This window comes from Parasteatoda tepidariorum, chromosome 9, assembly GCF_043381705.1.
Source record: "Parasteatoda tepidariorum isolate YZ-2023 chromosome 9, CAS_Ptep_4.0, whole genome shotgun sequence".
Lineage (NCBI taxonomy): Eukaryota > Metazoa > Arthropoda > Arachnida > Araneae > Theridiidae > Parasteatoda > Parasteatoda tepidariorum.
The window spans coordinates 35,052,557-35,067,343 of NC_092212.1; the positions used below are offsets into that span (position 1 = coordinate 35,052,557).

At 26.6% G+C, this 14,787-nt stretch overlaps 1 protein-coding gene across 1 annotated transcript in view; it reads left to right on the top strand.

Annotated features, from left to right (window-relative positions):
- LOC107445192 (uncharacterized) overlaps positions 1 to 14,522 on the top strand; it is a 45,092-nt gene extending 30,570 nt beyond the window's left edge. The window contains exons 5-7 of the mRNA XM_016059574.3: positions 2,046 to 2,073; positions 10,184 to 10,321; positions 12,909 to 14,522. Of these exons, the coding sequence (XP_015915060.2) occupies positions 2,046 to 2,073; positions 10,184 to 10,321; positions 12,909 to 14,414 (1,672 nt within the window). The 3' untranslated portion in view covers positions 14,415 to 14,522. The remainder of the gene's footprint in view (positions 1 to 2,045; positions 2,074 to 10,183; positions 10,322 to 12,908) is intronic.
- Positions 14,523 to 14,787: the final 265 nt, after the last annotated feature.

The window sequence follows — 14,787 nt, forward strand, 5'->3', positions numbered from 1 at the left end:
ATATATATATTTTTAAACAGAAATGCCAAACTAATGTAATATTTGCAGCTAAAATTTTTGGGCTGAAATTACCCATAAAGTTTACGGTTAATTTTTTTTCTTTTTTCCTTTATGGTTTTGTAAATGTTTACAATTGATACAGTTAAAAAACCGTGAATACAGCATTATTTACTTATTTTACTTTTAGAAATTTTCTGAAATGAGCCTTAACAGACTTTGAAGCGCAGTGGGTGCTCCGCCATTGCTGCATAAATGATAGTTTAGTATTCTATTACTCCAGGGTCACCGATTGAAGAGTGCATGACGCTAGAAGTCTTCTTACGTTTAAGGAATGGAAAAAATATCGTAGTAACAACAATAGGATTCGTACACATGTTTAGGCGGTTATGAGATAAACTGATTAGCCCATCACAGTATGTACCCAGCAACATGGAACAAAAAGGTTTTTTAAGGTGGGCCTAGTTGGCGAGGATAGAATTCTGCATGTTTAACCTTATTAGGAGAAAAACAATCAATAAAAATTTTTCTTAACACTTAACTGTTTGAATATTATCTTTTTTACGGTTGTTTGACGGTTTTGATAGAATATGGTAAAATAGCAATTAAATAAATTGCTATTTAACAATTTTTACTGGGAAATTTCTAACAGTGTTCATCAATATTTTCGTCTTTATGTATGTACATTATTGAATTAAATCTTACTTTTCTTTTAACTAACAGATACCTGCAATACAAATTAATTTAAAACATTACCATTAATTAATTGAATTCCTCTTAAATATTTTAATTTTTCCCCTAATAGTTTTCTTTATGACTACTAGTAATAGATTTTTGAATAGAAAAGAACATTGTACACCGAAAATAGTTAAATAAATGTTTCACTAACTGCAATATTAATGATTTCAAGAATGATAAAACATAATACTTTTGTATTTAATTAATCAATTTGAAATTGGGGAAACTAAATGTTAATTAAAGACTTAACATTAAAATTATGACATTGTGAAGTAAAACATTTCCCTCAGGAGTTAATTATGTCTCAAATTTCCATTTCTGGAGATTTACTTGATTGTATTAAAATTTTCAACGCTTGTTTACATTGTTATGAATTATTCAAAGAACAAAATTATTTTGTATTAATTGAAACATAAAACTAGATTATTCGGTGTTGTTTAAGACATTTTAAGTGGCTATTTTTTACAAAAGAATAAAGCAAATGTCTATATAACATGCAAATTAAAAGAAAATAACGTTCTTAGGAACATTTTATTTTAATTTGTTGTAAAAATAAATTAAATAAGAATGTTCATACCTAACATTTCTGGATAAAATGAAAATGATAATAATAATAATACCTGAAAATTATCTGTATAAATAAATTAACCATCATATTCAGATTGGCACATAAATGCATGCAATAATGGAAATAATAATAATAAGGTTTGAATATTACAGAACTTGTAAACATATTTAAAAAAATTTTTAAAACTGCTTATAATTACTTTTACCACAATTAACAATTTAATAAAATCTAATTTACTTATTCCAGTTTAATTAATCTTGCTTACATATGAATTACTAATTTACTAAAGCAGAGATAATATAATTTTTAAGCATAATACTAAAATTATTTTTCATTTTCAAGTTATATTTCTTATTTATTTTACACATACATTGCATTAATACAACTAATACTTATTATAACTACAGCTTCTATATTATAACTACAAAAAAAAAAGAGATAAGAAAATAAAAGGAATATATTTCAATGAATCAATTCCCACACCCCTGCAATTTTTAGACTGAGTGATGGGTAGCAAGAAAAGGAGAAAAGAAAGGGGGAGGGCAAAAGTACACCTGAGGGGTGTACTTTTGCCCTTCCTCTGTTATCTAGAATTGCCACCCACAATACCCCGTTGAATACGTGACTACTTCACCTGTATTATCAAAGTTATAAACTAAAGGTCAAATAAAACAGCTGATCTATCCGTATAAAAGGGCAAGCAATATTCTTAAATCATATTTCCATTTTAACATTTATACAGAGTGGAGATCCAGGCTTTAAGCATACGGGTGAGTTTATATATTTTTTTAGTTATTTTGCAGTAATAATAATTTTAAGCAGAAATTGAAAATCATTTTATTTTAAAGTTAAAAGTAAGAATTATTTTTTGTTCGTAAAATCTTCCCATATTAATAAATTCGTTTAGGTACTTCACAGTTAAATTATACTCCACGCTTCTTACTCAAAAATCTTACTTGAGTATAATTTTTAGATGTAATCTCTTTTAACTACATTAAATTATTGGTACTTTTACTGGCACTAATTCTCGCTATTATTAGGAGAAAGCATAAAACTTTTTCCTTATTTTGCAGTAGTAGTATAGCAATTAAAAATTACTTTACAATGAAGTTAAAAATGAGAAGATATCATTTGTTTATTACCCTTACCCAATGTAATTATATTTGGTCATTTTCGAGCGAAATTACCACCCATAATTCTTACTCTAAGTTCTTTAACTTGGATACAATTTTGAAGATAGTCTTTTTTTTTTAATTTTTACTTTTACTGTTACTGATTTTAGCTACTCTTAGGTGAATGCAGAATATATTTTTCCTCATTTTGAAAGCATTCCTCATTTTGAAAGCATTCCTCATTTTAGCTAGCAATTAAATTTTATTTTATTTTGAAATTAAAATATTATTTGCTTAGCTCATTTTAATTAACGCATTTTACAGTTATATTACCTTTTAAATAATTTTTTTTTTTATCTTGAGAATAATTTGTTTATGTATATCTCTATTATTTACTTTTAATGGTACTTGTTTTTGCTTTTATATATTCGTTTTGAAAAACATCACTTTTTTATTTATTTTTTAATTTTTTTTTAATGCATCAATATCTCTCTGTATTATCATATTGAGGACAAATGGAAGAATTTCAAATTAAAATTTAAATTTACTATGAATAAAAACTAGTGTTTTTATCGTAAAACATTGCTTTAATTAAGAAAAGATAGAAAAAATATATACATTATAAAGCATAAATTATATATTATAAAACATATATTATGCATTATAAAACATAAATTAAAATTTAAGAACTCGATCATCAAGTTTTGTGAGCATTCTCATTTATTTACTAGTTCTATACATTTTAAATATAATTATTATTCTATTATATTGAAAATGAATGGAAATTTTTTGGAATGGAAGTTTAAAATTATAATTCAGACGATTCTTTTTAAATAATTAGCTGAGTTAAATTCTGACTTTTGTTCTAATATTGAGAAGAATTCATGTTCTAACAAGCAACGTACTCTTTTAAAAAAAAAGAAAAAATGGAAATAGCTGTACAACAATATTATCAAAAACTCTGAAAAGACTCAATGAAAAGTTTCAAACAAAAATAAAAGTTTTGTTAATTATTTCTTAAAGATAACATCGTCTTAATCATTCAATTTCATAAAAACAATATCTTCACTGGAAAAAAATCAGAAATAATAATTCAGTTGGTTCAGTCAATTCAGTTGGTTTAATAATTTAGTCTCGCACATTTTTTGCTTAAAACTTAAGAACCAAATCACGATTTTTTAATATGCTTTCTTTTTTTTTATTCGGTGGCACTCGTTTTTTGCATTATTCTTTTTTGCTTTAAAAAACATCGTAAGTGCTCATAATAAAAATATTTTTTATGACCGTCATTCTTATTTGTATTGTAATTATAAAAAATAGGAGATTGAAAATTTAAATTCAATTTCTTGTTTGTAAAATACTAATAAGGTTTTCCTAATTCGCATTCTTTGTTATTAGAAAAAATAATCTTATTTAAAATAAATTAGAAACATCAATGCAAGCCAGAAAATTAATTGTTTATGTGCGAAGTATTTTTTTCCTAAGGAATTCATCCTTAACTATTACTTAAAAAGAGTAATTGCAGATAATTAACTTAATGCTTCTTTTTTCTTTCGAATTTTCATGAATTCAATGCTTAGAGAATTTTTTTTAATGTGAAAACGATTAAAAAAAACAATATCTTAATGAGAATAAGCACTTCTTAATTTTAAAACAAAGGAAATAATATCTTGTATTTTTTATTTCTTTAAATTATTTTTATTGATTAATCAATTTAATGAACCACAAGTGTACTTGAAGTGCATTTCTGAAAATACGAGATTACAAAAACATTAGGTCTTAAAACATGTAGAAGAATTTTCATATTTTTCTTAATTCCTCAACACTTTCATTGTTAGAGATTCTTGTAGAGATTGTTAAAGATTCATTGTGGAGATTCCTGGTAAAAATGTTTGAATAACAATTTAGTTAATTGATATTTTACCATGTTCAACTTAAACAGTCAAACAACCATTAAAAAGATGATAATTAAACTATTAAGAGTGAACAAAAAAACGTTTTTTGTATGTTTTTATCTTCTAATACGGTTAAACAATAATTTTTTTTATTTCTTTAAATTATTTTTTATTAATTAATCAATTTAATGATCCTCAAGTGTAATTGAAGTGCATTTCTGAAAATAAGAGATTGCAAAAACAAAAACATAACATACGAAAACATAAACTTAAAACATGTAAAAGAATTCTCATATTTTTCTGAATTCCTCAAAACTTTCATTGTTAGAGACTCTCGTAGAGATTGCTAGGGATTCTTGTAGAGATTGTTTGAGATTCATTGTAGAGATTCTTGGTGAAAATGTTGGAATAGCAATTTATTTAGTTGTTATTTAAACATGTTCAACTTAAACTGTCAAACAACCATTAAAAAGATGATATTTAAACTATTAAGAGTGGAAAAAAAAAACGTTTTTTGTTTGTTTTTATCTTCTAATACGGTTAAATAATCAAATAGAGCCAGAATTTTATCTGCGCTATATGGGCTGTCCATTTTGTTCTGTGCAGCTGGGTACATAATGTAGTGGGGCGGTGATAGCGGATTGTGCTAATGGTTTTCTCAGACATGGTGAACTGCGTTGCTAACATCTTATCCCCCTTTCGAAAGGTTGGTCAACTGAGCTCAAGGTAACCCTTATGACCATCCCTCTTACTTCAATTATGCTTTAAAACAATTTCTGATAGAAACGTCGTCTCGCCAATATTTTTCGCCAGAAGCTAGTGTGCTGTGGGGGGGGGGAGGATATAGCAATAAGTAGTCCTCCATTTTTAGGTAATTTTCAATTGAAAGGAGTTTTTATATATTGTAAATTTTGATATTTATCTAATTTCAAAATGCAAACTAAGAAAAAAAAATTTTGTTGTTAATTTTAAGGTGATAAGGAGCTTTTAAAGTTCTGAAAATCGGTCTAAATTTTATTTAGACAGATGCGATTCCTTCAAGAATATTGGTTAAAAAGTTTTGCCAACTTATCATCTTAAATTAGTTAAAAAGTATAAGTTCTGGGTGCAGAATTTTATTTAAATTGTAAAATCCTTACTTTAATATTTAGAACTTTGATTTTAAAGAATTTTAAACCAGTCTATATTAACCAAACTTCTGCATATTATTTTTTTGAAAAAGATTTCCACGTAAAATGTTCGAATTTTTACCGTTACACTAAAAAGTTAATGACTACAACTCTGACCAGAAGTCATGGTTGGCAAAACCTTTTTTTTACTCCAAAATTGTTCACATTTGATTTGAATTAGATGTTTTTTTAAAACAAAATTTATTGAATTTCTTAAAATTTACCATTCAAAGCATCTGATAAAAGATTTTAATAACACTATTGTGTAAAAGAAATAGAACTAAAATAATTAATATTTCATACTAAAATTAATAAAATTATTATATTATTACAAACTTATCACTGAGCTAAAAAAAATCACAATTATATTTTTCAGGCTCAACTTGGTAATAATTGTTAAAAATCGGGAGACAGTTTTTCAACTAGATAACTAATGAAAATTAATTAGTTTAGATAAGAAAACATAACTGATAAATCGTCTTTGGTTTGAAGAAGTCTTGATACACTCTAACTACATATTCAATAAGATATAAAAGCATTGCATGTTAATTAGCAAAAAAGTAAATGGATGTAATTGAAATATGTTTTTAGCCAGAAAATTATTTTAAATATATTAAATAAAAAACTACTATTTAAAAGTTCCATATCTCCCTTATTCACGCATAGTCTATTCTGAAACATAATAATTTGCATGCGATTCGATATTTCTTAGTAAAGAAATTCTCGTTATCAATAAAATCGGACTTAAAGAAATAGCTCTCAAGAGAAAGTATTTATTTATTTTATTGTAAGGAAATATTTTTAATTATAATTTTTCAATTAATATTTTTTCATTATTTTGCTGAAATTATTTATTTATTTTTTAAAAAAAAAATCACTTTTGATTTGCATTAATGCATTTTTTAATGAAAGGGATAATTAGTCATTTGAATGCACATGCCTTTCATTATTTCGCAGTGAAAAATTTTTGATACACTCTAACTACATATTCAATAAGATAAAAAAGCATTGAATGTTAATTAGCAAAAATGTAAATGGGTGTAATTGAAATATGTTTTTACCCAGAAAATTATTTTAAATATATTAAATGCAAAACTACTATTTAAAAGTTTCATATCACACTTACACACGTATAGTCCATTTGGAAACATAATAATTTGCATGCATATCAACAGTGACTTCCTTAATAAGCATACATTATCAATTAAATTAGACTTGTAAAAATTCCTACCTTAACAAATGTATTTATTAATTATACTGCATGAAAATATTTAAAATTTATATTAATAATTTTTTTCTAAATTAATTCATAATTGATGTCATAAAAACTATATTCGTTTAAGTTAATGTTTTTTTTTAAATTACAGCTGATTTCAATTAGTGATTTCTTTAAAAATATACAAATGATTTAATTTACGATTCTAATCATGACTGAAATCAAGTAATTTAAATTATGCCAACACTAACAGAAACTTCGATACTTTTCTATTAAATTTATGATATTTTCAAGGAAAAACATTAGAGTTGAATTATTATACCATTTTTTTCCATTTGAAATGATTTTTAACCAATTCTTTCTGCTTTGCTTTCTGCAACTTTGTAGTAAAAATTTGATTTTCAATTTATATAGAAGACAAATTTTAGGATGCTTATACTCAAATATTTACTACAAAGTTACAATGAACAAAGAAGAAAGAATTGAAAATCATTTCAAACGAGAAAAAAAAAGAAAAATGGAGGGAATAATTTGACAAAATAATGTTAATGTTTTCCTTAAAAACATCATAAATTAAACGAAAGGTTTGCATTTAAAATAAAAAAAGTATACGTATAAAAGTATATATATTTAGAAAAATATTTAAGCATCAATTTTCTTAGACATGGCTATACATCCCCGGATAAGTTAACAAAATTACTTAAAAAAAATCTTTCTTAAGGCTGTTAAATATAACAAACTGACTTCTATAAATTAGACAAAGATTTATACAAACACTCATATTAACATAAAAATAGTTATGTTAATGATTTTACTCTCATAAAATCTATGCATTTTGCCCTAAAATTATCATTAAATAGAAATGTTGAAAATATTTTTAAAATGATAACTAGTAAGTTACATGAGGAGACCTCTTCTTGCTCAAAAGAAAGAAATTCAATTCAGAACGAAAGAATATATTAATTAATGACATAAATTATGTCCAATGCTATATTAGTGGGAAAAATCGTGAAATAAAAATATCTATAAATATATGTGGGAAAAAATAATAAAAGAAAAAAAGAGTAAGTTTTGAAAGCAGTTTTTAAATTTGCTGAGAATAGTTAGTTTGCTTAAATAAAGCATTTTTACATGTATTTTATTCTAATTGTAAATCTAATCCTGATTACAATATCTGAAATTTAATAACTTGGCATAATATATTTTAATATATTTCTCGGCCAAGTAGAAGCCGGTTGCCAAGATAGTGCTTGACTTTTATAAATTACACATGTCATTGAGAAGAGAGACCTACATGGAAGCGTAAACAACTAGAAGTGCAATCAGCAGACTGTTAGGGGAGGAGGTTATATTTTAAGCAATTACTGAGCACAGTCCACCACTTCCAGTAGCGGAGAGAGCTGATTTTTCAATCACATGACAGGCTGACAGGGGTTCGAATCCCAGCCTTAATATTAACCTATTTCTTCACTACATGAAGAGTTTCCAGTGTCCTGCACACACTTCAGTCAGTAGATGGTTACTAAACCGTGTAGTTTTGTATTCTCTGCCTTTTTTTTTTTACCATACCACTTGTTAACTGTCTTAAAACCATAAAAGTAAATATGCTCCTAACCATAAACTTTATGGTTAATCGGATGGAAGGATTGCTACCGGTTATTTTACCGTAATTTCAGAATGAAAGTTTTATCAGAGTTACGCTTATTTTTCAGCAATAAAAGACATTTTAATTTTATATTTAAACTGTTTTACAAAATTTATTGTTTTAAAATAACGTGTTCAAAAATGTGATAGTAATTTTAACTTATTTAAGTGCCACACACTGATTTGAAAAATATGAAGGTTTTTGGGAACAATAAATACATTTATTTTTTGTCCTCGTTCACAAATTTTGTTTGTAATTTAATTTTTAACTACATTCGACTTTTTGTTTTAAATCTAGGATGCTTGCACATTTTAAGATTTGACAAATTATCCCAGCAAACATATTTTAACTTATACAGTTTTTCACAAATTATACTTCTTTTGATCACAAATTATATTCTATATTATTATTTCCATATTATTTCGCAAATTATACTTTTGATCGTTCGTATTAAGTTAGATATTATTTCAAGAGACCTATTTACTTTTGTTTTAAGCATAATTTTTAAATGGATTGCTAGTCTTCCCACCAGCTTTATTAATATTTAGTGTATGATTTTTAAACATTTCCAAAAAGTTTGTTTCGTTTTAATTATAAATTATCACCTAAGAGACATTACTTGACTTACATTACTTATTGTTTTACCTATTACATCCATATTTTTGCTCATATTTTTATCCTTGTGATTAATTTCTGATGTGTGATTATAATTAATGTGCTAATTAACTCATATTGAGTTTGCCCTCTATCATTTTCTTTTCTTTTTTTTAATTCTGAATTAAAATTATATCTGAATTTTCTAGGTGCATTTTTAATTTATGCTTAATTTTATACCTGGATTCATCTAGTTATATGAATTAATACACTTTCATACAACACTAAATTTTTAAAAAAAATGTTTTATCTCTCGTGTTTTAATATTGTATTCAATAAAATGTTGATGTTAACAATTATTAAAATTGACTCTTTTTTAAACTCTTTTTTGGTGATACTGTAAACTCTCGCTTTAACGATATGCGATACAATAATGACTTCTTCCACTAACAACGAATTTCCTAATATTCTCTAAAGCAATAAGTCCCTTAAATTCTTGTTAAATTATTTATTTCTCGATTTCCCCATTATTGATCCATTTTATTATGATATTTTGATTTTAAAACACTGAAAAAATCTTTAATTTTGAAATTTTTTGGGTATTTTTCCCTGTCTTATAAGATAAGTCTCACTCTTAATTTTCTCATTTCACTGTTATTGCTCAGTTATTGTTCAGGAGGAGACAATACAATCCGATCCTTCAAATAAGTGGGGAGCCGTCTGAGTGTTTCCATTCTTGGAATTGCTTCCTTTATTTATTCGAAGACAGATATGACTTGTCACTGATTTCATCCAATCCATTGTAAACCCTGACTATGAGTCGAATTACCTTACATATCTTATCAATTTCTGAATTAATTTTATTTTCTTGTGTTATAAAAATAATTATTTTTTCGTTATAAAAATATCTCTCTCTACAGCAATCTATGCATTTGGTCCCCAAAATATCGCTGTAACGAGATTTCACCGCATATTGTTTTTCCTGTTATACCTCTCTTCATTTTTTCGATTTATATCAAAGATCAGATTTAGTAAAATGTAAAATACTAAGTAATAGACCCCACTTGAGATACATTATCCTTTACTTTTAATTTCTTTCATCCTTTATTTTAGAAATTAATTTTTTTTCTCTCTCGAAGTGATTATGATAGTTTTTGTTAAGTTATAAGTTAGGTATTAAACTAGAAAAATGTTAATTGCCCCTTTTTGTTTTTAATGATATCATTTCGAATTTTACAAATATTTTTAGGGTGCTTGTAAAGAACTAAACATGAAGATGTGGAGTGCTATAGTTTACACAATGGCTTGCATGACCGTTGTATATGGATATGCATGCCCCGACGAAGAAGGCGTATTCTTCCATGCTGATGTTGAATCAGGATGCCAGGTAAAGCAATTTAATTTAACTAGCTCTTAAATATTAGTTACCTTTTACTAACCTGTTTTTGACCTTTTGCAAATTTTACTTAGGAATGCCATTAATACTAGTAAATATATAGTGGAATTTTTATTTTAGCTGCTTTTTTAAATTTTTATTTACGCAATAAATTTTCCGTTATATTTTTACTTTATGCCCAACAACTGAAATTAAAATATTTATAAAAATAAGCAGTTACAAAATATATTTAAATGTTTATGGTAAATAAATCTAGATATTAAAACTATCCAAATAAATTCGTAAATTTTAATTTAAAACTTCAAACCTTGGTAATAAATTTTGAATTTTTTCCGCTCGTGGTAACCTTATATAAACATTATATTTTGTGGTTGTTTCTCCAGAATTGTTACTTTTAAATCATTATGTGTAAAAAAATTGTTTCAAAAAAATTATTGTTTCTTTTGCATTTAAAAAATGAAATTAAAAAAAGTATGAATGCTTTAAGAAAATAACGATATTTTCAGCATTTATTTCCTTTCTCTGCATATTAAATTAATTGCGACATAGAATACATGGATCTACAAATAATTAGTACTTATATAAAGTTTAATTTTAATTTTCGTTGGAAAAAAATAATATGATATTATTCTATCTCTAATAAACGAAATCGTGGATAAAAATAATTTCTTTACTTTTGTTGAAATGTTTTTTCAGAATTAATTCAAAGTTAAGAGTTTTAGCGTTTTCTAAAAAGTTAAAAAAAGTATTTTTAAATTCTTTTGATAACATATTAGTTTACTATGGTTATTAACAATTGTATATGACTTGAAATAAACATTAATGTTTAAAGGGTTTAATCAAGCTATTTTTTGATGAAACATAATTTAAATGTTCAAATTCAGAAATATGCAGAAAAGGGCTTTTAATGCAAATTTAAGCACAAATAAACAAACCTAACATATTTCTTTAATGAAACAGGAATCATTTTCTGCATTAAAAAAAAAAAATTATTTCGAATTTCCATATTTCTTGGATTATAAAATTGAAAGTAAAGTATTATATTCTAATCAATTACATAATTTATAATTTTAGAAAATTTATCTATTTTTTTTCGTTAGTTGAGACATTAAAGTTATTTCGATACATAGTTCAGGAAACATTTAAAGTAATAAATGTGTTTTCAATTTTGCTTGGCTTCATTTTAACCTTGTGCTGTACCTTAGCTTGTCCCTATATAATAATCTAAGCTAGTTTATAAACATTAATAGTATTTTTTTCAAACTGCTTAAATCCTTCTCTAACAACTTTTAATAAATATTAATCCATAAACTATACATTTAAGTTCATTTAATCGCAGCAAAAAGCGATAATTTTACTATTTGCTTAAACTTGTAGTTAATAAGTTTTGGTTATTTCCCTTCCCCCTTATCAGTTATAAAGTGCTTAAATTTTCATTGAATAGATTGTACGAAAATTTCTATTTTTTCGTGATACATATACTTTTCATTTCCTTATGCGTTGGAGTTAAGCTGTATTTTTCTATTGACATTATTTTAACTTCGCTTTAGCATGTTTGGCGTCAGGATAGAAAAACAGAAAAAACGAATAATTTTAAAATAGAAAATTTTTTCCATCACAATAATATCAATTTTAATTAATTTATTTTTTATATTTCATTTTGTTCTAAAGTTTCTGTGAGATAAAATACTTTTCCGTGAAGATTTTTATTTTTAAAATGGTTTGCTGTATTAATTTTTTCATTAATCGCAGGACTTTTCATTTATTTAATCTCATTAACAAAACAAATTAATTTAGCGACCACTAATTCTACCAAACTAGCTTTAATACAGATATAAAAAAACAGTTAATAATAATGCTGCAGATATATATTTATTTATCTTTCAAATCCCGATACAATACATTTTCAACGCACTTTTTTCAAATCGAGTGTTATAAGAAGAAATTAATCATAATTTTAATTAAAAATCTTCTAAAGATTAAAACTGAACTCGTGAGGAAAGGAAGTTATAATTACATTGTAGCATTGAAGTCTCAGCATTTCACGATTTCTGTAATTATTTTTTTAGATCTTGATTAGAAGCTAATTTCTGCTTGATGAAGGATTACTTCACAAAAGAGCAAAGCAAACTATTTAATTTACAGAATTTGGCCTTTTTGTAATTTATAGGATGCATTTCTATGTAATTATAAGATTGAAGCGTTTATTGCGAAATAATAACATCGTTTTTTTTTATTTACTCATTATTCATCAAATTGCAAAGAAGTGAAAGTAAATCTTCCATGTCTTAAATCAATTCCATGTCAAAGTAACGGCAAAAATATTTATAGAGAAGAAAAGGTTTACTTCAGTGTTGCCGTTTCGTGCTGTACGTATCAAAAATTTGATGTTATAGATAAATAATCTCGACAGAATATACACATAAACACAAATTTTCAAGTTCATTTTTATTTTAAATTTTTTTTTATTTTTAAGACACAACTGCAGGAATTATTTCGAGCAAAAAATTATCAGAATTCATAGCACATTTGTAATTGTGTTGCAAAAATGATACATAAATTAAATTTTCCTTTGCAGACTTTTCATAGATGTGAAGGAACTGAAATGACAACAATGGCCTGTCCTGCAGGGGAAGCTTTTGATTATCAATCCAATCAATGCAAAGACAAGGCTTTAGTCAGCTGCTTAGAAATCGATTCAGATCATCTTCATTGGCGCAAGCGTTCAACAGATCTTATGGTTCACTCCATCAATAGAGAGCACCTTAGGGAGGGAATGAAAAAATTATTTCGATCCGTTATTCCTCTAATTGGTAAAACAGTGAGAGACGTTGCGCCATCTGTTTATTCCCAAATTGAAACAGATTATGCTCCAATGGTCGGAAAATTCCAATCTGAGATGATGCCGTTCATCAAAGACAGAGTGCTTCCAAGAGCACAAAAAGCTTTCACTTACGCTAAAAATATGGGCGAGAGAATCTTTGAGAAAATTCACCAATCATACGAGTTGTCCAACTCCACTTACATTACTATAGTTTCCTTTTCTGATATACTATCCGATTTAGCTAGAGATTTAGAACCCTTAATGAAGCTTGGAAAGTATTTAACTGCAAAGCTTGGTCCACATGGCAGAGCAAAAAGGTCAGTTGAAACTCAGGAAGAGGAAGCAGCTCTTGATATGCTTGTAGAATTCATGGAACCTTTTTTTATTGAATTAATTCGTTCTTCTCAGGACTTTGTTGGAAATCATGTTAACGTTTCTGGTTTAGTCGCTGATTTAGCTAAGAACGGCTTGAATTTGACTAAGCTGAAAAAGTATTTAGCCGCTCAGTCACACAGGCACACAATAGCAAAACGATCTGTTGATGAAGAAGACGAAGAAGAAGTACCTGATATGCTGGTCGGAATTGTAGAACCTGTGTTCGCTAGAGTAATTGGTACAATCCAGAAAATTGCTGGTGGGGATGGGAACTCAATAACCAGCAAAATCATTCTTCCAGTTATCTATGAAATGGCAGCAGATCGTGAGACTACTTTCTACCTTAAACAGTTATTTTGGAACTTAAAGTCTGCAATTTCACCTATAATTTCTGATATGCTCAGTCAACAAGACTGGAATTCTGGTGCAGAAATCACTGTCAAAATCCCCAGGGAAGAAGTATCAGCCGCATTGTCTAGATTTCAAAATCGGGTTAAGCCACTTTTTAAGAAGATAATGCGAAGGCATTCTCAAGGAATATTTCAAAGAATGGCTGATAACGTCCCACTTCTATTCGACACATGGGACAGATTTGAGCAGACATCACCAGCACGTTTTGATATTCTGAAAGACAGTATTACTCGCTTTTTCAATAAGCACTACGATATGATTAGAACATCAAGCCCAACCCATTTTTACAGTTACGCTTTAACAGAAATATTGAGAGATTTAAGACCAATAGAAGTTACATTAGGACAATTGTTCTTGGAATATATGAAACTTACACCTAATTCTTTATATCACACTTTTTTCAGTAGGAATTCATTAATTTATAGGCTTGTTATGGGAGAAGGTGCTCCTCACTATGCTGTTCCAAGATTCTAATATTGATATTGAAACACATAGAATTTAATCTGTGATATCATTCTGTATCTCATAATTTCAAAAAGCATTTGGCAGCATTATTCAATAAAAATATTATTTTAACTTCAATTTCATTTTTTTCTAGTGAGAACTATTAACTATAGGGTTTTTATAATCTGGGTGAAAATAATAATGGGGGCGAAAATGAGGATTATACTTCTGTGTTCTTGAGACAAAAGGCACCATGTCTATTCTCTTTTATGAATGCGATTTATTAAATTTTATTCCTTTTTCTAGTGATTTACTATATTATGTGCTAAAGCCAATTTTCAAATAATGTAATTGTTCGTGTAAAAAAATCATATATATATATATGCTTTATAGTTTTCATTAC